Genomic DNA, 27,389 nt, shown 5'->3' on the forward strand with positions numbered 1-27,389 from the left:
GGAAAGAACACGGAGCTGGCCCGCTGTTCCACAGTCAGGACAGAATCCGAATCATTCCTCCTGAATCTTGACAATCAGACACTCTCTTTCCAGTACCTTGGCTTAGACTGCAGGGAAGCTGAGAAGCACGTACACATCCAGAGCCACTGTTCCTGAAGCCCATGAGATACTCTAGAGGAGCATCACCCAAAACAGCCCCCAACCATCCAGGGCCATCAGCAAACCTGGGCAAAGCCCATCATCCCCCAGTAACAGTTCAGCTTTCCATCTACCTCAGTGACGTCAGCCAGGGGGAGGGAACCTAACCTCCCAGTAGCCTCTGGTCCTAGCTGCTGTACCAGATGCATGTTCAGGAGTTCCTCAAAGTGTTCCTTCCAACCCCTCACAATATTCTGAACCACTCTCAGAGCTTCTTCCATGGCTTCTTCTTTTATGGTTGTATTCAGTTGTATTCAGTTATTTGTAAGTCACTTTGGATAAAAGCGTCAGCCAAATGTTGTAAATTGTTAGACTGGGCAAGCTGTTCCTCCCACTAATTCTTCTCCAGGTTTCCCAGTTGATGCTCATATGAGAGTTGAAGTCCCCAGCAACACAATGGCATTAGTGCTTGAACTCTTTCTAGAATTCCACTCACCCTCCCCAAGAATGCCACATACTGTGAGCTGACGTTAGGCGCATATGTGCGCAAAACAGTCAGAGTTTTTCTCTCTAACACAAACACATTGAGGCAACCCTCCTGTCTACTGGGAGAAACACCAACCATGTGGTCTCCAGCCAGGGACTTGAGAGTATCCCCACACCCACCCAACGCCTCTCCCCGTGGGCAGCTCCTGAGAGAGACCAGCCCCTCTTTAGGAGTTTGTTTCTAGAGCCCACATTGTGCATAGAGGTGAACCCAATTATATCTAGTTGGTATGTCTCAACCTTACAAACCAGTTCCAGCTCCTTCCTGACAAGCAAGATTGCTCTCCATGTGCCGAGAGCCAGTTGCCACGGTAACGCTTCCACCCCTGCCCTGTGCCTGACAGGCGATGCACCACACCCTGTACTTGGAGGGTGGCGGCCCGCACGGTACAAACATGTTATGAGAATTAGTATTCTCTTCAATGCATGCATGTCCTTCTTAGCTAGTGTCACATATGCTATTATGCTATAACTGCTGTCAGTATTTGACTGAAGAAATCAGCACATTTTCAGGAAATATTTGTGTTTTACAAAAAGATGTAAACTGGGGTAAGAGGCATGTAGCGATTGGTTTATTTGCTGCAGGATGCTGGGTGTTCTTATCTCCTTAAACCTTCTACTACGATCTGAGATTTGTGCAGACGGAACACCACAACCATGTGAATGTTTTCTTACTCTAGGCACAACCAAAATTCTATGCTTTTATGCTTCTGTGCTTTATGATATCGTAAGCCTTGGATATCTTAACTTTTATGTCGTTTAATGTCTAATAATTGTTAATTTTCTGTTCCCTCTCAAACCTGAGAAAAAAACAGACAAGCAACAAACAAGTGCAATTGTATCAAAACAGTTTATTTATTTATGACTGCCATGTAATATGTTTTTGTAATGTACATATACATTTTTACAGTTAAATTTTGTGTAAATTAACCAGCTTCATCTTAAATAATGTAGTCTAGAAATGCAAAAACATACATATAAATAGAACAGTGAGGTCACAAACTTTTCTGCTTGGTCCATAAAGAATGATGCAGTATACAGTAAAGATTTTGAAACTGTGACAAAACTACCAAAGATTTAATCAGCACTTTAAAGTAGCATTTCGTCTCTAGTAAAGTTGTACGTATTTCTAAAGTATTTTTTGCCATGAAATAATAATCATTATATTATTTGCTGTAGTGTAAGTAGTATCTTTTTGCACACATTGTTTTGTGTGAGCAGAAATGGCATGAAATTCTTTCCTTCAGGGAATTCATTCATTTCAGAGTTCGCTAGCTCTACTCCCGAGTGGACGAGGTGTTGTCCTAAACTCTCCAGCTATCACCAAACTCTTTCACATCCTTCGCCCTGACAGCGTCTGGCTTCATCAGGTCATTTTTTCTCTGGCCATCGAAGTTCCCACAGAGCCCAGCGACCTTTCTCTTATACATATGGGGCAGAGTTATTTCTGTGAAAGAAAAACAATAAAAACATCACGGGCTTGGCCCCAAAAAGACCCCCAAAATGTAGCAGAATTAACATTCATTCAAATATTTTAAACAGAATTGTTATTTTGACCTGCTCCTAACTACCTGCTTTGCCCATGCCCCTGAACTCCACAGAAAATCCGAAGTCTGTCTTGAGATAAACTCGAGAAGAATGTTCCAGAATGTTTAGACCGGTAGCAGGGATGACAGGCATGCTGACCCTCACTCCATCTACCTGTTAGAAGAAGAAACACAGTCAGGCGATAACATCCACCCTATCAACGCCTACCTCCCATGTTACGATAATCTGAACATTAGAGCCTCACATAAGATACGGCATAAGACGTAAACATTCACGTTCCTGTGCTTTAGGAACGTCGTCCGTTCTGGAAAGAGGAACGCTCACCAGAACCCTCCTGTGCCCTTGAAGCTCCACGGTGTGGTTGTACACTTCGATTCGGAGAGCATGGAAACGGCCTTCTCCATCCTCTTTACTGTTGTCATCGTCCTCATCGTCATCATCATCATCATCATCATTATCACGCCTTCCTCTGCTGATCGCGTCTTTGTCATCACGATCTTCCTCCATGTCTTCCTGGTTCTGGGTTTTCTCATTAATGCCCACTACGTAGACCTCGGGAGTGTTCTTGGGCAGGTCAGAGGTCAGGATGAGGACGTATGAGTGCTTGCCCTTAAATCTGTGCTTCAGGTCATCGAAGGTTCGGTACTCAGGGTCGTCTTTGATGGAGCACTTGCTGAAACCTACGTCAGAGACAGAAGATTTCACGCAGCTCAGAGAAGGACCTCCCAACCTTTTATGCCCTACATCAGTAATCAACAGAACCAACTGCAAAACGTTCCATAATCTCTAACAACCCATTCTTAATCTAGGAGACCTATTTGTGTACATCCATAAAAATATAATTTCATTTACATTTATTACAAAATTTTCAATTTAACTGGAAAGCTTCCCTCTCTATTCATATTCATATAATTTTTGTCTTAAGGAAAATGTTTTCATTAGATTTTCATTAGAGAGATTTTTTTCTTTGCTCTGTGGGAAATCATTGGTTAGCGGTTTCCATAGAGCTACAGTTGAACTCTCACCTGTAGTCCTGCAGCGGTAATTGCCGAGCGTGTCTGCCAGACACACCTGGTCACTGTCACACGCGTGGACCCTGCACAACATCTGTCCTTCTCCATTCTTCTCCTTACACTCACACTCTCGTGTGCAGTGCGCACTGTACCACGTCTCTCCAAACTGGAGCCAGAACAGCGCAGATGGTTAAGCAAAGATGTCGTTAGTTAGTGCTCGTTATCTGCTCTGTGTTAAGGATACCAATAAGATAGAACTTAACATTACTTAGCTGTTCAGTGTTAACTGCTCAGTATTAGCTGTTCAGTATTTGCTGTTCAGTGTTAGATGCTCAGTGTTAGCTGTCCCATTTATAATTGTAGTTAATGGTATTTATCCTTCTGTTACTCACATAATGATCATCTCCAAACTCATCTCGACAGCCACACTCGTGAATAGGCACACACTCATGATGGTGGAGGATGAAACCGTCCTCACACACACAGCCTGGCACACACAGGTCTGCAACCTCGCAGTCTGGGGCTCCTTGAAGGTGTTCACAGGTGGGCTGGCAGGGGGGCATGCAGACAGTGTGATAACTGTTCACAGGGCAAGAGAGGGCTAGAGAGAGAGAGAGAGAGCGAGAGAGAGAGGAAGGGAGAGGGAGAGAGAGGGAGGGAGAGAGAGAGGGAGAGGGAGAAAGAGGGAGGGAGAGAGAGAGGGAGAGAGAGAGAGAGGGAGGGAGAGAGAGAGAGAGAGAGAGGAAGGGAGAGGGAGAGAGAGGGAGGGAGAGAGAGAGGGAGAGGGAGAAAGAGGGAGGGAGAGAGAGAGGGAGAGAGAGAGAGAGGGAGGGAGAGAGAGAGAGAGAGAGAGAGAGAGAGGAAGGGAGAGGGAGAGAGAGAGAGGGAGGGAGAGAGAGAGAGGGAGAGGGAGGGAGAGAGAGAGAGAGAGAGGAAGGGAGAGAGAGAGAGAGAGAGAGGGAGAGGGAGGGAGAGAGAGAGAGAGAGGAAGGGAGAGGGAGAGAGAGAGAGAGGGAGAGAGAGCGAGAGAGAGAGGGGGAGAGAGAGAGAGGGGGGAGAGAGAGGAAGGGAGAGAGAGAGAGAGAGAGAGTGGGACAGAGATGGACAGAGAAAAGGGTGATGCAATGGACAAACGGAGAGAGAGAATGTGAAGCAAGTCAGGACCTTTTGTTCAATTGCACTTCAAAAAAGTCCTTTATAGAACAATTACAACACCCCCACTAAATTATACGGGCGTTCCCTGTCCAAAACCCAGATAACCCTGTGGTGGGTGTGCTGCAGTGGGGCTGTTACTAACTGGGATTTTAAAATTCATTTATATTCTCTTGTAAGATGAATATGCTAAATATAAGAATTGACACTTAAATGCCACTAGTTCATAGGACCTTGGAGGACAACAATTGGCAATTTATGTGTACTGTAGTCCTAGTGTGATTTTAAATAATAGTTCACCATACTTGTTGTTTCTGGTGCAGCTGTTTCAACAGGTGCAACTGTAGTTTGGACTGGTGCAACGGTAGTTTCAGTGGGCTTGGCTGTAGTTTTGACAGACGCTGCTGTAGTTCCTGTGTTGATGTTGACTGTCAACCTTTCGTGTGTAGGTGAAGCAGTCACTTGGTTTATTAGGTCTAAACAATGAAGAAATTCCAGTGATCATAGCATCATAATCAACAGGAATAACCACAACAACAATGATACTATCACCATCAACAATGTGAAACTTTATGGGGTTGTTTCATACAGTCCAGTGCCGTGCAAAAAAAAAAAAAAAAAAGACAACAAATGTAATGATATTGCCAAAAAAAAGAAGTAAAGATGTGTGTCTGTTTTCTACCTTTGTACATAAGCCTTGTAGGAGTATGAGCACTAGTGTATATCAGTTCACTGCTTTACAGTGACCAGTCTGAGGTTTCTCTGTACGCCCTAAAGTGAACGCATGATGGCTTATTGGTTTGAACAAGTAACGTTAGGTTTGCCTGAATCCAGCTTCTTACTCGAAAATCTGACTCAAACTTTAAGTGTTTGACCCCTAATTATGAACCTTGACATAGCTCATATTAGTTGTATAAGTACCTGCACAGGGTCCCCTATGGAGAGAGATGTCGTCCACGGCAACATCGGATTTGGCGCTGTGTCCTCGTCGTCCTTCAAAAATAATCTAACAGCACAACAACATACGGAACATAGTATCAATCCTCCCACACTCTAACTGGCAGAGCTCTTCAGTTAACTGCATATCTTTAAACTGGCTGTTAGTGAATATCCTTATCCATTCACTTAATGGACTGCTTTGTTATTTGTCAGCTTTCTAACTGTGAGATCTTGACTGAGGAAGTACAGTTTTCTTTCTCCAGGACACAATCATTTAATTTAGCTCGGTCCTTGTCACAGTTGTGCCTCCTGTGGTGTTGTGGTTCCCACAGCAACGCTTTGTCATGTGTTCCTGTTGTTTCAGTTTCTTGTCTAGCCATGTGCTTTCTATTATGTTTTGGTTCTGTGCCCCACCTTAGCCACACCTCCCACCTTTGTGACCCTGCCCTTGTGTTTCCTGTTGGTGTTTGGTGTATATATAGTCTTTATTTCTGTCTCACCTTGGTTAGTTATTATGGGTGTTAGAATTCCATGGTGCCTAGCACTTGGTTTTGGTGCCATGGCTTTTGGTTTGATTTGTTTTTTGTGTTCCTGCTTTTCTGATGTTTCATATTTGCTGATGTTTTTTTTTTTTTAGCTTCCTTATTTGTTTTGCTTATTTCTTGTGCGTTTGATAAAAGGCCCCCTTGCGTTACACTCCTGTGCACCCCTCAGGAATAATCCAGGAGCAGATCACTTATAGATTCATTAATCTCTGAGATTGCTTGACAGACGGAGTTTGTGAGCTAGGCGGATAATTTAAGACTGAAGTCCTGACTGAGTAACACATCCCTTAGCTCATGTCTCATTGGACAGGTTTGAGGAGCTCACTGGAAACGTTAATTCACAAAATTATCCCCATATCTTTTCCAATACATACTCCACAATCAAAACATTTCCATAGAAGGTTTACAAAAACACAAAAGGACAGAAGCCCTGTATTTTTAATTATTTATGGCCAACTGTAAAGCTGCTTTTATAAGACTTGATTTTTGAGGTTTCAGTGTGTTTGTGTGCTCTAAGTATGAGGAGTATGTTTAACACATATTCAGCTGTAATACATGAACGTTTGAGAGCAGTAATTGTAATTCAAATCATTCTTAACCACTTTCACAGACCTTGAAGTTATGTTGGGGGGTGAAGTCCACCAGGGCGCGATGCCAGGTGTTCCCCTGGTCTTCTCTTCTTCTCCAGATCTCCCGGGCCACGTTGCCGTGCAGCAGGTAGACGGTCAGGCCCATGGTCCAGCTGGAGCCGTACATGTGGTACCAGAACTGTAGGCACTGGGGCTGGAGCACAGAGCATTCGTCGCTAAGGAGACGCGCCGTGTCCCCGTGGGTCGCACTGTCGCCCTCGATGTACAAGTAGTGACCACCTGGAGAGGGAGGGGTGGAGGAGTAGATGGAGAGAGAGGTGGAGGAGAATTGGAGAGAAAGGTGGAGACAGGTGAGACAGGGTGGAGGAGAGATGGAGACAGAGGTGGAGACAGGTGGAGGAGAGATGGAGACATAGGTGGAGGAGAGATGGAGACAGGTGAGACGGGGTGGAGGAGAGATGGAAAGAGGTGGAGACAGGTGAGATGGGGTGTAGGAGAGGTGGAGAGAGAGGTGGAGACAGGTGAGATGGGGTGGAGGAAAGGTGGAGAGAGAGGTGTAGACAGGTGAGACGGGGTGGAGGAAAGGTGGAGAGAGAGGTGGAGACAGGTGAGACGGGGTGGAGGAGAGATGGAGAGAGAGGTGGTGGAGAGAGGTGAGACGGGGTGGAGGAGAGATGGAGAGAGAGGTGGAGGAGAAATGGTGAGAAAGATGGAGGAGAATTGGAGAGAAAGGTGGAAACAGGTGAGACAGGGTGGAGGAGAGATGGAGACAGAGGTGGAGGAGAGATGGAGACAGAAGTGGAGGAGAGATGGAGACAGAGGTGGAGGAAAGGTGGAGGAGAGATGGAGACAGGTGAGATGGGGTGGAGGAGAGATGGAGAGAGGTGGAGGAGAGGTGGAGACAGAGGTGGAGAAGAGGTGGAGAGAGGTGAGATGGGGTGAAGGAGAGGTGGAGACAGGGTGGAGGAGAGATGGAGAGAGAGGTGGAGGAGAGGTGGAGAGATGGAGAGGTGGAGGAGAGGTGAAGACAGGTGGAGAAGAGGTGAAGACAGGTGAGACGGGTGGAGGAGAGATGGAGAGAGAGGTGGAGAAGAGGTGGAGACAGGTGAGACGGGTGGAGGAGAGATGGAGAGAGAGGTGGAGGAGAGGTGGAGACAGAGGTGGAGGAGAGATGGATACAGAGGTGGAGGAGAGATGGAGACAGAAGTGGAGGAGAGGTGGAGACAGGTGAGACAGGGTGGAGGAGAGATAGAGAGAGAGGTGGAGGAGAGGTGGAGAAGAGGAGGAGAGGTGGAGAGAGAGGTAGAGGAGAGGTGAAGACAGAGGTGGAGAAGAGGTGGAGAGGTGAGACGGGGTGGAGGAGAGATGCAGAGAGAGGTGGAGGAGAGGTGGAGACAGAGGTGGAGGAGAGATGGAGACAGAGGTGGAGGAGAGATGGAGACAGGTGAGACAGGGGGGAGGAGAGATGGTGAGTTTACAGTCGTCATAAGTTGTAGACAAATTGTTCTACTGACCTAAACATGTCAAATAAATGCCACTTTAAACATTCTCAGTTAATATTTATGCTACAATCATCAGGAGAAACTGGGCCTAAATATTTCTTTGAATAACTAGTGTGCTATTTGATTTTGTAACAGCTCAACTCTGTAATTAATCTATAACAAAGCCTGCGTAGCATCAAGAGTTAACTGGCATACTAACTTCCTGTCGTGTGATCAGAGGAGGGGCCAGTCATCGCCGTAGGGGTGGAGCCACTTTGTCTCGTCCAATCAAACACATCAGTCACTAGCTGAGTCCAAGAGCAGAGGTCGTTGTCGAAATCACAGGCGACTGTGCACACAGATGAGCGTGTAGTGTTCACAGGTTTGGGTGCTGCAGTCTGAGCAGGTTCAACTGTGTTCCACACAGGAGCCACTGTGGTTTGACCTTTGACTGGGGTCGTTTCAGGCAACCAGTCATTATTAGGTGTGTGTGTCACATCGTTTATCAAATCTGGATGGCAAAAAAGATGAAAAATCATAATTACAAGAAATATTACTACAAGTAAAAGTAATGATACTGTTTTTAAAACAATGTTTTATCAAGTTTATTCTATTATTTTTGTAGACATGTTTTATTTGCTTCAAATGCAGTGTCATATAGTTTGAAATGTTGAAGAAGCATGAAGTCAGATATTTAACGAACACTGCAAATTAAACACAGCAAAGGCAAATAAAAAATAAACAAAGTAATAAATAAACAGTGTGCTTCCAATTTTATTACGTTTGCATCTGAACAAACGCTAAAGCACCAGATTTTGGGCACTAAAAACTCCTTTATAGTTTTAATTACCAAGTTCATTCAAAAGAAACATCCACTTTCTACAGACCCTGTTATGCACATACAGACCCAGTCATGTAGATACAGACCAAGTGTTGGTCATGTTCCCTGCACTCAAACTGGACTGTATTGTGTAACAGTGGAGACCCACCTGCACAGTGTCCTCTGTAGAGAGAGACGTCGTCTACGGCAACATCAGACTCAGCATTCTGGCCTCTGCGCCCCTCAAACAAAATCTGACAATACACACACGCGTGAGCGCACAGATTCGTTATTTCTACACGTTATTTCCTGATACAGTTTCTCAGGTAACTGCGTAACTTTAACCAAAAGTTAAGAGTGTGTCATATACCAATGCCGTATACATTCTCTAAGTGGACTGCTTTGATGTTTGTTAAAAGTGTGAAAGCATGCTTCAGAACATACGATCTTCTTTTGAAGGACACAGCCAATTCAATATAAGCTTTTACTAAAGGAAAAACCCAAATAAATAAATGAAAGCCATTATTGTATGTTAATTATGGCCAAATGCAGAAAGTGCCATTGTTGGAGAGTAAGGGACAGAAGGGAATCACTTGGGTCACAGCAGAAAAGCAGTCACAGACCTTGAAGTTATGTTGGGGGGTGAAGTCCACCAGGGCGCGATGCCAGGTGTTCCCCTGGTCTTCTCTTCTTCTCCAGATCTCCCGGGCCACGTTGCCGTGCAGCAGGTAGACGGTCAGGCCCATGGTCCAGCTGGAGCCGTACATGTGGTACCAGAACTGTAGGCACTGGGGCTGGAGCACAGAGCATTCGTCGCTAAGGAGACGCGCCGTGTCCCCGTGGGTCGCACTGTCGCCCTCGATGTACAAGTAGTGACCACCTGGAGAGGGAGGGGTGGAGGAGTAGATGGAGAGAGAGGTGGAGGAGAATTGGAGAGAAAGGTGGAGACAGGGTGGAGGAGAGATGGAGACAGAGGTGGAGACAGAGGTGGAGGAGAGATGGAGACATAGGTGGAGGAGAGATGGAGAGAGAGGTGGAGGAGAGGTGGAGAGAGGTGAGACGGGGTGGAGGAGAGATGGAGAGAGAGGTGGAGGAGAAATGGTGAGAAAGATGGAGGAGAATTGGAGAGAAAGGTGGAAACAGGTGAGACAGGGTGGAGGAGAGATGGAGACAGAGGTGGAGGAGAGATGGAGACAGAAGTGGAGGAGAGATGGAGACAGAGGTGGAGGAAAGGTGGAGGAGAGATGGAGACAGGTGGAGGAGAGGTGGAGACAGAGGTGGTGAAGAGGTGGAGAGAGGTGAGACGGGGTGAAGGAGAGGTGGAGACAGAGGTGGAGGAGAGATGGAGACAGGTGAGACAGGGTGGAGGAGAGATGGAGAGAGAGGTGGAGGAGAGGTGGAGAGATGGAGAGGTGGAGGAGAGGTGAAGACAGGTGGAGAAGAGGTGGAGACAGGTGAGACGGGGTGGAGGAGAGATGGAGAGAGAGGTGGAGGAGAGGTGGAGACAGAGGTGGAGGAGAGATGGATACAGAGGTGGAGGAGAGATGGAGACAGAAGTGGAGGAGAGGTGGAGACAGGTGAGACAGGGTGGAGGAGAGATAGAGAGAGAGGTGGAGGAGAGGTGGAGAAGAGGAGGAGAGGTGAGACAGGGTGAAGGAGAGGTGGAGACAGAGGTGGAGGAGAGATGGAGACAGGTGAGACAGGGTGGAGGAGAGATGGAGAGAGAGGTGGAGGAGAGGTGGAGAGATGGAGTGGTGGAGGAGAGGTGAAGACAGGTGGAGAAGAGGTGGAGACAGGTGAGACGGGGTGGAGGAGAGATGGAGAGAGAGGTGGAGAAGAGGTGGAGACAGGTGAGACGGGGTGGAGGAGAGATGGAGAGAGAGGTGGAGGAGAGGTGGAGACAGAGGTGGAGGAGAGATGGATACAGAGGTGGAGGAGAGATGGAGACAGAAGTGAAGGAGAGGTGGAGACAGGTGAGACAGGGTGGAGGAGAGATAGAGAGAGAGGTGGAGGAGAGGTGGAGAAAAGGAGGAGAGGTGAGACAGGGTGAAGGAGAGGTGGAGACAGAGGTGGAGGAGAGATGGAGACAGGTGAGACAGGGTAGAGGAGAGATGGAGAGAGAGGTGGAGGAGAGGTGAAGAGATGGAGAGGTGGAGGAGAGGTGAAGACAGGTGGAGAAGAGGTGGAGACAGGTGAGACGGGGTGGAGGAGAGATGGTGAGTTTACAGTCATCATAAGTTGTAGACAAATTGTTCTACTGACCTAAACATGTCAAATAAATGCCACTTTAAACATTCTCAGTTAATATTTATGCTACAATCATCAGGAGAAACTGGGCCTAAATATTTCTTTGAATAACTAGTGTGCTATTTGATTTTGTAACAGCTCAACTCTGTAATTAATCTATAACAAAGCCTGCGTAGCATCAAGAGTTAACTGGCATACTAACTTCCTGTCGTGTGATCAGAGGAGGGGCCAGTCATCGCCGTAGGGGTGGAGCCACTTTGTCTCGTCCAATCAAACACATCAGTCACTAGCTGGGTCCAAGAGCAGAGGTCGTTGTCGAAATCACAGGCGACTGTGCACACAGATGAGCGTGTAGTGTTCACAGGTTTGGGTGCTGCAGTCTGAGCAGGTTCAACTGTGTTCCACACAGGAGCCACTGTGGTTTGACCTTTGACTGGGGTCGTTTCAGGCAACCAGTCATTATTAGGTGTGTGTGTCACATCATGTATCAAATCTAGATGGCAAAAAAGATGAAAAATCATAATTACAAGAAATATTACTACAAGTAAAAGTAATGATACTGTTTTTAAAACAATGTTTTATCAAGTTTATTCTATTATTTTTGTAGACATGTTTTATTTGCTTCAAATACAGTGTCATATAGTTTGAAATGTTGAAGAAGCATGAAGTCAGATATTTAACGAACACTACAAATTAAACACAGCAAAGGCAAATAAAAAAATAAACAAAGTAATAAATAAACAGTGTGCTTCCAATTTTATTACGTTTGCATCTGAACAAACGCTAAAGCACCAGATTTTGGGCACTAAAAACTCCTTTATAGTTTTAATTACCAAGTTCATTCAAAAGAAACATCCACTTTCTACAGACCCTGTTATGCACATACAGACCCAGTCATGTAGATACAGACCAAGTGTTGGTCATGTTCCCTGCACTCAAACTGGACTGTATTGTGTAACAGTGGAGACCCACCTGCACAGTGTCCTCTGTAGAGAGAGACGTCGTCTACGGCAACATCAGACTCAGCATTCTGGCCTCTGCGCCCCTCAAACAAAATCTGACAATACACACACGCGTGAGTGCACAGATTCGTTATTTCTACAGTTTGTGCACCTGATACAGTTTCTCAGGTAACTGCGTAACTTTAACCAAAAGTTAAGAGTGTGTCATATACCAATGCCGTATACATTCTCTAAGTGGACTGCTTTGATGTTTGTTAAAAGTGTGAAAGCATGCTTCAGAACATACGATCTTCTTTTGAAGGACACAGCCAATTCAATATAAGCTTTTACTAAAGGAAAAACCCAAATAAATAAATGAAAGCCATTATTGTATGTTAATTATGGCCAAATGCAGAAAGTGCCATTGTTGGAGAGTAAGGGACAGAAGGGAATCACTTGGGTCACAGCAGAAAAGCAGTCACAGACCTTGAAGTTATGTTGGGGGGTGAAGTCCACCAGGGCGCGATGCCAGGTGTTCCCCTGGTCTTCTCTTTTTCTCCAGATCTCCCGGGCCACGTTGCCGTGCAGCAGGTAGACGGTCAGGCCCATGGTCCAGCTGGAGCCGTACATGTGGTACCAGAACTGTAGGCACTGGGGCTGGAGCACAGAGCATTCGTCGCTAAGGAGACGCGCCGTGTCCCCGTGGGTCGCACTGTCGCCCTCGATGTACAAGTAGTGACCACCTGGAGAGGGAGGGGTGGAGGAGTAGATGGAGAGAGAGGTGGAGGAGAATTGGAGAGAAAGGTGGAGACAGGGTGGAGACAGAGGTGGAGGAGAGGTGGAGAGAGGTGAGACGGGGTGGAGGAGAGATGGAGAGAGAGGTGGAGGAGAAATGGAGACAGAGGTGGAGAAGAGATGGAGACAGGTGAGATGGGGTGGAGGAGAGATGGAAAGAGGTGGAGACAGGTGAGATGGGGTGTAGGAGAGGTGGAGACAGAGGTGGAGGAGAGGTGGAGACAGGTGGAGAAGAGGTGGAGAGAGGTGAGACGGGGTGAAGGAGAGGTGGAGGAGAGGTGGAGACATAGGTGGAGGAGAGATGGAGAGAGAGGTGGAGGAGAGGTGGAGACAGGTGAGACGGTGTGGAGCAGAGATGGTGAGAGAGGTGGAGGAGAGGTGGAGACAGGTGGAGGAGAGATGGAGACAGAGGTGGAGGACAGATGGAGACAGAAGTGGAGGAGAGGTGGAGACAGGTGAGACAGGGTGGAGGAGAGATGGTGAGTTTACAGTCATCATAAATTGTAGACAAATTGTTCTACTGACCTAAACATGTCAAATAAATGCCACTTTAAACATTCTCAGTTAACTGGGCCTAAATATTTCTTTGAATAACTAGTGTGCTATTTGATTTTGTAACAGCTCAACTCTGTAATTAATCTATAACAAAGCCTGTGTAGCATCAAGAGTTAACTGGCATACTAACTTCCTGTCGTGTGATCAGAGGAGGGGCCAGTCATCGCCGTAGGGGTGGAGCCACTTTGTCTCGTCCAATCAAACACATCAGTCACTAGCTGAGTCCAAGAGCAGAGGTCGTTGTCGAAATCACAGGCGACTGTGCACACAGATGAGCGTGTAGTGTTCACAGGTTTGGGTGCTGCAGTCTGAGCAGGTTCAACTGTGTTCCACACAGGAGCCACTGTGGTTTGACCTTTGACTGGGGTCGTTTCAGGCAACCAGTCATTATTAGGTGTGTGTGTCACATCGTTTATCAAATCTAGATGGCAAAAAAGATGAAAAATCATAATTACAAGAAATATTACTACAAGTAAAAGTAATGATACTGTTTTTAAAACAATGTTTTATCAAGTTTATTCTATTATTTTTGTAGACATGTTTTATTTGCTTCAAATGCAGTGTCATATAGTTTGAAATGTTGAAGAAGCATGAAGTCAGATATTTAACGAACACTGCAAATTAAACACAGCAAAGGCAAATAAAAAATAAACAAAGTAATAAATAAACAGTGTGCTTCCAATTTTATTATGTTTGCATCTGAACAAACGCTAAAGCACCAGATTTTGGGCACTAAAAACTCCTTTATAGTGTTAATTACCAAGTTCATTCAAAAGAAACATCCACTTTCTACAGACCCTGTTATGCAAATACAGACCCAGTCATGTAGATACAGACCAAGTGTTGGTCATGTTCCCTGCACTCAAACTGGACTGTATTGTGTAACAGTGGAGACCCACCTGCACAGTGTCCTCTGTAGAGAGAGACGTCGTCTACGGCAACATCAGACTCAGCATTCTGGCCTCTGCGCCCCTCAAACAAAATCTGACAATACACACACGCGTGAGCGCACAGATTCGTTATTTCTACACGTTATTTCCTGATACAGTTTCTCAGGTAACTGCGTAACTTTAACCAAAAGTTAAGAGTGTGTCATATACCAATGCCGTATACATTCTCTAAGTGGACTGCTTTGATGTTTGTTAAAAGTGTGAAAGCATGCTTCAGAACATACGATCTTCTTTTGAAGGACACAGCCAATTCAATATAAGCTTTTACTAAAGGAAAAACCCAAATAAATAAATGAAAGCCATTATTGTATGTTAATTATGGCCAAATGCAGAAAGTGCCATTGTTGGAGAGTAAGGGACAGAAGGGAATCACTTGGGTCACAGCAGAAAAGCAGTCACAGACCTTGAAGTTATGTTGGGGGGTGAAGTCCACCAGGGCGCGATGCCAGGTGTTCCCCTGGTCTTCTCTTCTTCTCCAGATCTCCCGGGCCACGTTGCCGTGCAGCAGGTAGACGGTCAGGCCCATGGTCCAGCTGGAGCCGTACATGTGGTACCAGAACTGTAGGCACTGGGGCTGGAGCACAGAGCATTCGTCGCTAAGGAGACGCGCCGTGTCCCCGTGGGTCGCACTGTCGCCCTCGATGTACAAGTAGTGACCACCTGGAGAGGGAGGGGTGGAGGAGTAGATGGAGAGAGAGGTGGAGGAGATTTGGAGAGAAAGGTGGAGACAGGGTGGAGGAGAGATGGAGACAGAGGTGGAGGAGAGATGGAGACATAGGTGGAGGAGAGATGGAGAGAGGTGAGACGGGGTGGAGGAGAGATGGAGAGAGAGGTGGAGGAGAAATGGAGACAGAGGTGGAGAAGAGATGGAGACAGGTGAGATGGGGTGGAGGAGAGATGGAAAGAGGTGGAGACAGGTGAGATGGGGTGTAGGAGAGGTGGAGACAGAGGTGGAGGAGAGGTGGAGACAGAGGTGGAGAAGAGGTGGAGAGAGGTGAGACGGGGTGAAGGAGAGGTGGAGACATAGGTGGAGGAGAGATGGAGAGAGAGGTGGAGGAGAGGTGGAGACAGGTGAGACAGGGTGGAGGAGAGATGGTGAGTTTACAGTCATCATAAATTGTAGACAAATTGTTCTACTGACCTAAACATGTCAAATAAATGCCACTTTAAACATTCTCAGTTAACTGGGCCTAAATATTTCTTTGAATAACTAGTGTGCTATTTGATTTTGTAACAGCTCAACTCTGTAATTAATCTATAACAAAGCCTGTGTAGCATCAAGAGTTAACTGGCATACTAACTTCCTGTCGTGTGATCAGAGGAGGGGCCAGTCATCGCCGTAGGGGTGGAGCCACTTTGTCTCGTCCAATCAAACACATCAGTCACTAGCTGAGTCCAAGAGCAGAGGTCGTTGTCGAAATCACAGGCGACTGTGCACACAGATGAGCGTGTAGTGTTCACAGGTTTGGGTGCTGCAGTCTGAGCAGGTTCAACTGTGTTCCACACAGGAGCCACTGTGGTTTGACCTTTGACTGGGGTCGTTTCAGGCAACCAGTCATTATTAGGTGTGTGTGTCACATCGTTTATCAAATCTAGATGGCAAAAAAGATGAAAAATCATAATTACAAGAAATATTACTACAAGTAAAAGTAATGATACTGTTTTTAAAACAATGTTTTATCAAGTTTATTCTATTATTTTTGTAGACATGTTTTATTTGCTTCAAATGCAGTGTCATATAGTTTGAAATGTTGAAGAAGCATGAAGTCAGATATTTAACGAACACTGCAAATTAAACACAGCAAAGGCAAATAAAAAATAAACAAAGTAATAAATAAACAGTGTGCTTCCAATTTTATTATGTTTGCATCTGAACAAACGCTAAAGCACCAGATTTTGGGCACTAAAAACTCCTTTATAGTGTTAATTACCAAGTTCATTCAAAAGAAACATCCACTTTCTACAGACCCTGTTATGCAAATACAGACCCAGTCATGTAGATACAGACCAAGTGTTGGTCATGTTCCCTGCACTCAAACTGGACTGTATTGTGTAACAGTGGAGACCCACCTGCACAGTGTCCTCTGTAGAGAGAGACGTCGTCTACGGCAACATCAGACTCAGCATTCTGGCCTCTGCGCCCCTCAAACAAAATCTGACAATACACACACGCGTGAGCGCACAGATTCGTTATTTCTACACGTTATTTCCTGATACAGTTTCTCAGGTAACTGCGTAACTTTAACCAAAAGTTAAGAGTGTGTCATATACCAATGCCGTATACATTCTCTAAGTGGACTGCTTTGATGTTTGTTAAAAGTGTGAAAGCATGCTTCAGAACATACGATCTTCTTTTGAAGGACACAGCCAATTCAATATAAGCTTTTACTAAAGGAAAAACCCAAATAAATAAATGAAAGCCATTATTGTATGTTAATTATGGCCAAATGCAGAAAGTGCCATTGTTGGAGAGTAAGGGACAGAAGGGAATCACTTGGGTCACAGCAGAAAAGCAGTCACAGACCTTGAAGTTATGTTGGGGGGTGAAGTCCACCAGGGCGCGATGCCAGGTGTTCCCCTGGTCTTCTCTTCTTCTCCAGATCTCCCGGGCCACGTTGCCGTGCAGCAGGTAGACGGTCAGGCCCATGGTCCAGCTGGAGCCGTACATGTGGTACCAGAACTGTAGGCACTGGGGCTGGAGCACAGAGCATTCGTCGCTAAGGAGACGCGCCGTGTCCCCGTGGGTCGCACTGTCGCCCTCGATGTACAAGTAGTGACCACCTGGAGAGGGAGGGGTGGAGGAGTAGATGGAGAGAGAGGTGGAGGAGATTTGGAGAGAAAGGTGGAGACAGGGTGGAGGAGAGATGGAGACAGAGGTGGAGGAGAGATGGAGACATAGGTGGAGGAGAGATGGAGAGAGGTGAGACGGGGTGGAGGAGAGATGGAGAGAGAGGTGGAGGAGAAATGGAGACAGAGGTGGAGAAGAGATGGAGACAGGTGAGATGGGGTGGAGGAGAGATGGAAAGAGGTGGAGACAGGTGAGATGGGGTGTAGGAGAGGTGGAGACAGAGGTGGAGGAGAGGTGGAGACAGAGGTGGAGAAGAGGTGGAGAGAGGTGAGACGGGGTGAAGGAGAGGTGGAGACATAGGTGGAGGAGAGATGGAGAGAGAGGTGGAGGAGAGGTGGAGACAGGTGAGACAGGGTGGAGGAGAGATGGTGAGTTTACAGTCATCATAAATTGTAGACAAATTGTTCTACTGACCTAAACATGTCAAATAAATGCCACTTTAAACATTCTCAGTTAACTGGGCCTAAATATTTCTTTGAATAACTAGTGTGCTATTTGATTTTGTAACAGCTCAACTCTGTAATTAATCTATAACAAAGCCTGTGTAGCATCAAGAGTTAACTGGCATACTAACTTCCTGTCGTGTGATCAGAGGAGGGGCCAGTCATCGCCGTAGGGGTGGAGCCACTTTGTCTCGTCCAATCAAACACATCAGTCACTAGCTGAGTCCAAGAGCAGAGGTCGTTGTCGAAATCACAGTTCATTGTGCACTCTGTTAGATTATTAATAAGAAAAATGGAATGAAACAGATCAATTACACTCGTGATTTTACTCTTTAGAGGAATCCAAAGTTATCAAACCAACTATTAGTTTTATTGAGTATCAGTTAAGGATGTGTTTACAATTTCTAGATACAAAGATAACATTTACAAGGCTGTGGGTGTTTTGAAATAAAGAGAACATATCATGTCACTGGCTCTCTTGCTTGTGATGATTTTGTGTTTGGCCGTACCTGACGTTGTAAAGGGTGAGGGTGGCTGAGGTTTTGGGCAAAGTCCTCTTGTTACTGTAACGTCGTCCAGTCCCACATCTGACCGAGCGTCCACACCGCGGATGCCTTCAACAATAACCTTAAAAGAGTCGGGATTGACGTCATAACCGCTGCATTAACCTCTGCAAGCATCCAGCGCCCACATCTTAAAAATCTAGGAAATTATGATTTATGGCTTCAATTGCACTCGGCTGTTATTTTATTTTATTTTGAAAAGATGCCCTTATTTCAGAAAAATTCAAACTTCAGTGAAGAGCATTATTACAAAACACTGCTAAGTAAGTGAAGTATGGTAGAGACATGATAACCTATGTATGCTAATATAATAGCCTCTATATACTGTCATGATAACCTATGCATGCTAATATAATAGCCTCTATATACTGTCATGATAACCTATGCATGCTAATATAATAGCCTCTATATACTGACATGATAAGCTATGCATGCTAATATAATAACCTCTATATACTGTCATGATAACCTATGTATGCTAATATAATAGCCTCTATATACTGTCATGATAACCTATGCATGCTAATATAATAGCCTCTATATACTGTCATGATAACCTATGCATGCTAATATAATAGCCTCTATATACTGACATGATAAGCTATGCATGCTAATATAATAGCCTCTATATACTGACATGATAACCTATGCATGCTAATATAATAGCCTCTATATACTGTCATGATAACCTATGCATGCTAATATAATAGCCTCTATATACTGACATGATAAGCTATGCATGCTAATATAATAGCCTCTATATACTGAAATGATAACCTATGCATGCTAATATAATAGCCTCTATATACTGTCATGATAACCTATGCATGCTAATATAATAGCCTCTATATACTGAAATGATAACCTTTGCATGCTAATATAATAGCCTCTATATACTGAAATGATAACCTATGCATGCTAATATAATAGCCTCTATATACTGTCATGATAACCTATGCATGCTAATATAATAGCCTCTATATACTGACATGATAAGCTATGCATGCTAATATAATAGCCTCTATATACTGAAATGATAACCTTTGCATGCTAATATAATAGCCTCTATATACTGAAATGATAACCTATGCATGCTAATATAATAGCCTCTATATACTGTCATGATAACCTATGCATGCTAATATAATAGCCTCTATATACTGACATGATAACCTATGCATGCTAATATAATAGCCTCTATATACTGAAATGATAACCTATGCATGCTAATATAATAGCCTCTATATACTGTCATGATAACCTATGCATGCTAATATAATAGCCTCTATATACTGTCATGATAACCTATGCATGCTAATATAATAGCCTCTATATACTGACATGATAACCTATGCATGCTAATATAATAGCCTCTATATACTGAAATGATAACCTATGCATGCTAATATAATAGCCTCTATATACTGTCATGATAACCTATGCATGCTAATATAATAGCCTCTATATACTGTCATGATAACCTATGCATGCTAATATAATAGCCTCTATATACTGTCATGATAACCTATGCATGCTAATATAATAGCCTCTATATACTGACATGATAAGCTATGCATGCTAATATAATAGCCTCTATATACTGACATGATAACCTATGCATGCTAATATAATAGCCTCTATATACTGACATGATAACCTATGTATGCTAATATAATAGCCTCTATATACTGAAATGATAACCTATGCATGCTAATATAATAACCTCTATATACTGTCATGATAACCTATGCATGCTAATATAATAACCTCTATATACTGAAATGATAACCTATGTATGCTAATATAATAACCTCTATATACTGAAATGATAACCTATGTATGCTAATATAATAACCTCTATATACTGACATAATAACCTATGCATGCTAATATAATAGCCTCTATATACTGTCATGATAACCTATGCATGCTAATATAATAGCCTCTATATACTGTCATGATAACCTATGTATGTTAATATAATAGCCTCTATATACTGTCATGATAACCTTTGTATGTTAATATAATAGCCTTTATATACTGTCATGATAACCTATGTATGCTAATATAATAGCCTCTATATACTGAAATGATAACCTATGCATGCTAATATAATAGCCTCTATATACTGTCATGATAACCTATGTATGTTAATATAATAGCCTCTATATACTGTCATGATAACCTATGTATGCTAATATAATAGCCTCTATATACTGTCATGATAACCTATGCATGCTAATATAATAGCCTCTATATACTGACATGATAACCTATGTATGCTAATATAATAGCCTCTATATACTGTCATGATAACCTATGTATGCTAATATAATAACCTCTATATACTGAAATGATAACCTATGTATGCTAATATAATAACCTCTATATACTGACATAATAACCTATGCATGCTAATATAATAGCCTCTATATACTGTCATGATAACCTATGTATGTTAATATAATAGCCTCTATATACTGTCATGATAACCTTTGTATGTTAATATAATAGCCTTTATATACTGTCATGATAACCTATGTATACTAATATAATAGCCTCTATATACTGACATGATAACCTATGTATGCTAATATAATAATATTTTTATACTGTGGATATAAAGAATTCCTTTGTATGGTTATCCAAATATATATCCTCAGTGTTTTGCTCCAACCTGCTGATTGAAACTTCAAAGAGGTTCACTATTTTTCAACTGTACTTAATTATCTTGTTGCTACCACTTATGATGACTCATAACCCTACACCTATATGTCACGAATAACGGCAAATCACAGTGTTTCTAAGGTTTGGACTGACCAACAGTAACCCTTTAAGAATGAAGCTTGTTGTTGAATGTCAGGTGCTCACCTGAAATGGCCCTCCTGAGTTGATCTGTATCTGGGCATGGTGCCACTGGTCGCCATGGTTATTAGCCCTGGACCAGATTTTGGTAGCGTGGTTAATTTCCAGCTGGTAGATGTTGAGTGCGATTCCGAGTGCTCCGTACATGTGGTACCAAAAGCTAATGCACTGGGGGCCCGAGGAGTGACACACTGGACTCATCATCCTTGCTGAGTCCCCACGATAGACTCCGTCACCCTCTGTGTATATGTAAAACCCCCCTGGAAAAGCAGCAAGGGACATGTATTATTACCAGAGAGAGGGCAGGATGTTTTTGGATGGTTATGAATCCCACAGCTCTGGAAAAACCCTTTAAAAATATTCCCTAATTTCCCTCCTTTGATGATATTCTGTCATAGTTTGGCTTTTCAGGTAGGCTTAGACAGAAACGGCACCATCCTCTTACTTCCTGTTGTGTGGTCGCTGGTTGGGCCTGTGTATTCTGAGGGCGTGGGCCCGGACCACCTCGTCCAGTTGAAGCTGTCCTGGATTAACTGCTCCCATCCACATTCACCCTGGTCAAAGTCGCAGCTCCACGGACAACCTGTGAAATCATTCATGAGGTTTTTTACTGCTGTGTAACTAAACCTCACCGAAAACTATGATCCTCGGAGGACAGGATGGCACCCAGCTTACCTGCAGTGGGGCTTGCGGTGGGGGGGCTTGATGTGGTGGGGCTTGGTGTTGGCGCTACAGTGGAGATATTGGCTAGAAAAGAGGACACTGGAAGTCAGTAACAGGTACGATTTTCAGTGTTGTTATGTAGGAAAAGAAACATTTATCAAAATGTAAATAACATCCAATCTTGTGAACAACATAAATATTTACTGACATATTCTAACCTTAATATTGGCAATCTTTATGATTCCATCTGTGATCCTTTAAAACTCTACAACCCCTTGTGTTTAGCACAGCTAGCACGATGGCACAAACAGCATTTGAAACAGGTCGCTTCTTGACCCAAACAGGAGCGATGTCATTTGTAAACTGGTAGGACGTACTGTCATAGTCTCCACTCACCACAGACGGTCTCTTGCCACCAGTCTCCGAGAAACACCTCAGCCACCTCACAGGCTGCCACATAACTCTGCAGGGAAGCGCAGAGCCGCGTCCGGTCCCCGGCCGTGCTACAGTGGTCCCGCATGCAGCTGCTCATGAAGATCTGCGGTGGCACGAACCAGTGGCAGGCTTTGAAGGTATCGCCGAACAGCTTGCTACACTCCTCGTACGCCTCTCTGTCCAGCTCGGGGGGGCACAGGGGGTCATCTGGGGGGCCATCACTACAGCTGTGTCAGAGAGGCAGGAAGGGAGACTCTTAGTCAGAACAGCAAGTACCGGTTTAACTATCAAATCATTGGTTACGTCGTTCTGCACTCGACTGAATATTTGCACTCAAATGTCATCTCAGCCTGAGCATCCGCATCACGTCCAGACCTTGAATTCAATGTCCGGTCCTGGATTTTGTAATCACGGGGGATTATCTGAACAGTTATATAGTTACAGGCAGCGTGGAGAATCTATGGCTTCTGAACCACTTCACAGAGCTGTGTGTTCCTGTGTGAGTAATTACAAAATTCAGCACCGGATTCAAGGTGCAGAGTTGAGGAACTCCTTGCTCTGTCTTCTGTTTGGGGCTCATTCAGGTAAACGCTGCTTACGTCCAGTCCTTGTCCTGAGTGTTCCAGCTGCTAGCAAAGTCGTGAGGGTATGGAACTATGGTCCCGTTGGGGGTCAGGAAGTCATCAAACTGGCTTCCAGAGTATGTCCCGCAGAGCCCGCAGATCCTGCCCTTGTGTCTCTCGTCCACCTGCACGAAGACGCGCTCGTTTCCGTCGAACAGGACCCGCAGGCCAAAGTTCGTGTCCACCTGCACGTATGGGTCCTTCCGGGACACGTTGATTGACGTGCTGTGTGAATAAGGAAGAGAAACTTCACCTGCGTTTACCTGCAGAATAAAAGCACAGGACCCAGTCAGTGGGTGACAAACCTGGACAAACCTGGACATACCTGCATGTACCTGTATGAACCTGTGCGTACCTGTATGAACCTGTGCGTACCTGTATGAACCTGTGCGTACCTGTATGTGTATGTTTTTATCTGTATGTATATATTTGTATCTGTATGTACCCGTATGCACTTGTATGTATCTGTATGTACCTGTATGTATCTGTGTGTACCTGTGTGTACCTGTGTGTATCTGTGTGTACCTGTGTGCATCTGTATGTATCTGTGTGTATCTGTATGTACCTGTATGCATCTATATGTATCTGTAGCTGCAGGGTTACCTATTGACCATTAGGACTTTAAGTCACGGATTTACACAGCATTCTACAGTATCAGCAACCGAAAACATGCTGATGTGATCATGACTGATAAAATGCACTGATGTTGTTATCCTTTAATAGTTTGTACCAGGATAGATCAAAGGCACCTACTGTTCAACATAATACACAATCAATAGACAATCAATATACCATCGTGTTTGCCAGCTGCACAAGATCATTCCTTTATAATCAATATGTGCGATTATAATCTTATCAGGCTGTTTGCTAACACTTTGTTATACTAGTAGCTTTGTGGGGTTTTTTGGTAATGGCTGAGCGCTATTGAACAGCACACAGATCAGTCTGTCATTCTAAATGTGGCTAGTCATCGGGTTATTTAAGGACAAATCTTATCTGGAGCAGGGTGTGACATGAACTCTCGGGCCTCGGTGCACCGCCCTCAGTTGTACATTATTCTCTAAACTCTAGTGAATGTGATATAATGGATTTTTTTTGGCATTATCGTTCAGTTGGGCTCATGATTTTTATGATAAACAAAACTTACTCCTGTGTTTGTTGTACCTTGACCAACTAATGCAGAACTACTGACTCCTGTCTCAGACGTGGTTTGTTACAGTGATGTAATGTTTATGACAAATAGCTGGGCCACTTAACACCATTCATAGAGTTTTCCCCTATAAAACCCATTACACTCATTAGAACTCCTTAACTCCTTTTGGTCTTAATGACCACAATTGATGTAAGCAGAGCTCAGCTGAACCCACAAGTCTCTACATTTACATTTCCAACCTTTATCTGACACTTTTATCCAAAGCAACAATTCTGATTGAACACAACTTGAGTAATTGAGGGTTAAGGGTTTTGTTCAGGGGCCCAACAGTGGGAACTTAGCAGTGGTGGGACTTGAACCGGAATCCTTCTGATTACCAGTTGATTTCCTTACCCACTGAGGTAACGTAAGATAAAAGAGAGGCACTCACATAAACCAGCTTGTTTTTCCGAATGAGCAGATGAAGGCCGTCCACGGCTAGTGCCACCGAGTTGAGCGTCGACGAGGCAGAGCCCAAATGTCTCTCATTGCGGGCCGTCAGCGTGAACGGCACCTTGCCTCCACCACACGTCGTCACCATTGTGTAGTTGCAGGTGCCCCGGAAGGAGTACGCCTTGCCGTCGAACGTGATGTAGTGGGGGTCGCCGTAGGTGCTGCAGGTCACTGGGCTGGAAGGGAAGCACCCCACAACCCCATCCTTGACCCCACAGACCTCGCCGTCGAGGCAGGAGGTCTCCGAGCACTGGATGTTGCTGTGGCCGACACAGATGCACTGTGCCCCACAGTCAGCCTCCATAAAGGTTTGACCTTTCTGAATGGGACAGACACAGATGAGACAAATGTTTTAGACAGATTACATGCTAGCTAACATTCTACATGACAGCTGGTTTGTAGACGAATACACAGACAGACAGAGGGAAAGGCAGATAGGTTGATGAACAGTATTTGATAGATTTGCCAGGAAAAATTGCGTCAACTGTCTTAAAAACGGACATTCCTGCTGATTGTGTGTGTTAGGAATCACGTGGCATGCGTCTGTGTGAGAAGATCTTGGCCTGTCACACCATCAGCTGCCTTTAACTCGTGGGCTTTCCCTGGTGTCTGCGTGCTAGTCTGCTTCCTGTTGTACCTCATAGTGCTGTCCATCTGCCCAGCACCCGCAGTCCTCGGCGGGCACACACCTGCCCCCGCTCAGCAGGTAGCCCTCGTCACATTCGCACCTCTCCTCACAGTTCCCACAATCCTCTGGGGCGTCCGCCCCCGAGCACACGGCAGGGCAGTTGCCGGAGCAGATGCTGAGGTGGCCGTGAGCCCCGCAGTCAGGACCTGACAGAGAGGCACGGAGGGACAGTTGAGGACACAGCGACGTGACCCCCTGCTTCCTGGTGACCTACTGCCCTGCACGGCTTGGTGTTCTCCCTGCTTTAGCGCACTGGAGTGGACTCAGGGGTAAGGAATCATGCCTCATGGTCCTCGGATGTTACGTTTTGGGCGCTGCAGCAGCTGGAGACATTTAATAAGCGACTAGGGTTGTGTAATTTCAGATAAGTCATTTGGCAGTATCATACGCGGTGATAATTAGGCCAGCTTGAGTAATGTGTTTATCAGTAATTTACTCCTGTCAGGCTGAGCTGGGAAAAATGTTATCGTTAAGCGTATCTACATGCTAGAGAATGCATGCTAGCGAAAAGGTGGTTTTGTTTAACTGGATGTTGCTAGAAAAATACATTTCCGCTTTTCTGGATTGCAATGCGGCACACTGCGCTTTAACGAACATTTCAGAGACGTACTGCAGTAGGTTGAGTTCCTCCAGCCAGTCACAGGGACTCCGGCCTGGTTGCAGGTGCTCGCAAAGTCCTGCAGGACCCTGCAGAAGGTGTGGGGATCCCCGCGCGTGGCGCACATCTCAGACACGCAGCTCCGGAAGACGCCGGCCACGCCCAGAGCGGCTGCGCAGTGGGAAAAGGGTCCAGGGCGGGCCAGCAGGAGCCCGCACAGCGCCCGGCTCCTGTACACTGCCCCCTCGGCCTCCGGACATGCCACAGGCAGGGGGCGCTCTTCGCACGGCCAATACACGCTCCTCCGGCTCCACCCCAGGGCCCAGGCGGAGCCGTCGCTCGGCAACCGGACGGAGTTGCTGCACAGGCCGCAGAGCTCGCTGGCGTACGGCGCGGGGGCGGTCACCTGGACCGCGCCCGAGGCGGCGTAGGAAACGGAAAGGTTGAAGTGCGTCTGCAGCACCGTAGCCGAGCCTCGGGTGCTGATGCTTACTGCGTCTCCGTCCAGAGTCAGGGGGAGAGACGTCCAAATCCCGTTCACCTGAAAAGACGCAATAACTTTGACTCGATCAAGGGTAATCAGGGCTAGTGGTGAGGGAAGACATTACCCTGAAATGTCCATTATCACCTACACAGAGAAGTCTCAATCACAACCTTTTAGTGTTGCATTACATCTACTGGAGAAAAACATTAACACTTATCATGCATCTTAAAATCAATATCTAAATAGAGTCTAGTGACATTAAACCATTTAAACTGACTGTTTAAATGGCAGAGTGTTTAATCTATTAGACATGCAGGTTAGTATCAGAAGGCAGAGACGTAACATGGCAACCTGCCATTCTGTGAACCTGACGCAGTCAGATGTAAAGCTGTGTTACAGCCAGCAGGTCTACAGACCTTTTCCAGTCGACTCCCGACAGCTTGTCTGTGGAGTCGTGCTGTTGTCTTTCCAGTGCTCATGAATTACTAAATACTGAATTTAGTAAAGGCTAGGTTCGGATACTTAGCAGATGCGTTTGTGTAAAAGCACAAGTGCATTTGTAGTCAAAAATTATCCAGGTAATACCTAGATCTTTATCAAAACTGGGTCACTTGTAAAAAACGGCAATAAAAATTGACACAAGCCTACACAAGACGCCACTACAGTCAGCCTACAGTGGATTTCTGAATACAGGAATCAAACCTAACAGACCACAGACCAACGACCACAGACCAACGACCACAGACTGACCCGAGCCCACTGTTAAGTAGCACTGAGCACTGGCGCCTGCAATAGTGAGACGTGTGGGGAGAAGAGAGACTGCACACTCACCATGGCCCTGTGTCTGTGACCTCTCAGGAAGGTGACCCTCACTGCCTGCATGTCCACAGTCACCTGCTGGATCGGCGAGGAGGAGGCGTTCTCTGCCACGTCATTCCGCACCTCCACGGTGAAGTCCGCGAGCTTCCCGGCTCCATCGCACACTTTAGCCAGGATGTACGTGCACGGACCCGTGAAGCGGAAGCCGAGCCCGTCGAAGGTGGTGTATCGCCCGTCCGCGGACACACTGCAGGTTATCGCTGCAGACGTGTCGCTGGGCCCCACCAGCTGGCTGCACAGAAAATTCAGAGAACATCCATTATGAGCGAACAGAGTCTAGAAATACGGAAACACCCTCCATATCTACAACACGAGCACCTTGAGTGGGTCTCTGTGCATAAGACACACAGCCAGGCTGCTACCAGGAGCTGCCGTGGCCGGGTGGGTCCTGCCAT

General features: G+C 45.4%; 1 protein-coding gene across 1 annotated transcript; it reads right to left on the minus strand.

The window, feature by feature from the left end:
- Positions 1 to 1,569: 1,569 nt before the first annotated feature.
- Positions 1,570 to 27,389, minus strand: wu:fb63a08. Its single transcript, XM_035528092.1, has 26 exons — positions 27,313 to 27,389; positions 26,947 to 27,226; positions 25,644 to 26,172; positions 24,983 to 25,179; positions 24,284 to 24,664; positions 22,677 to 22,963; positions 22,039 to 22,304; positions 21,655 to 21,726; positions 21,425 to 21,562; positions 20,986 to 21,239; positions 18,061 to 18,178; positions 16,785 to 17,041; positions 16,331 to 16,415; positions 15,562 to 15,852; positions 12,447 to 12,703; positions 11,992 to 12,076; positions 11,222 to 11,512; positions 9,396 to 9,652; positions 8,942 to 9,026; positions 8,173 to 8,301; positions 6,494 to 6,750; positions 3,638 to 3,793; positions 3,258 to 3,411; positions 2,557 to 2,912; positions 2,256 to 2,385; positions 1,570 to 2,131 (listed from the first exon to the last, which is right to left on the minus strand). Exons 1-26 carry the CDS (start codon positions 27,387 to 27,389, stop codon positions 1,989 to 1,991), a joined length of 5,532 nt encoding a protein of 1,843 aa, XP_035383985.1. The 3' UTR covers positions 1,570 to 1,988.

The sequence above is a fragment of the Electrophorus electricus genome, chromosome 7 (assembly GCF_013358815.1).
Source record: "Electrophorus electricus isolate fEleEle1 chromosome 7, fEleEle1.pri, whole genome shotgun sequence".
Taxonomy (NCBI): Eukaryota; Metazoa; Chordata; class Actinopteri; order Gymnotiformes; family Gymnotidae; genus Electrophorus; species Electrophorus electricus.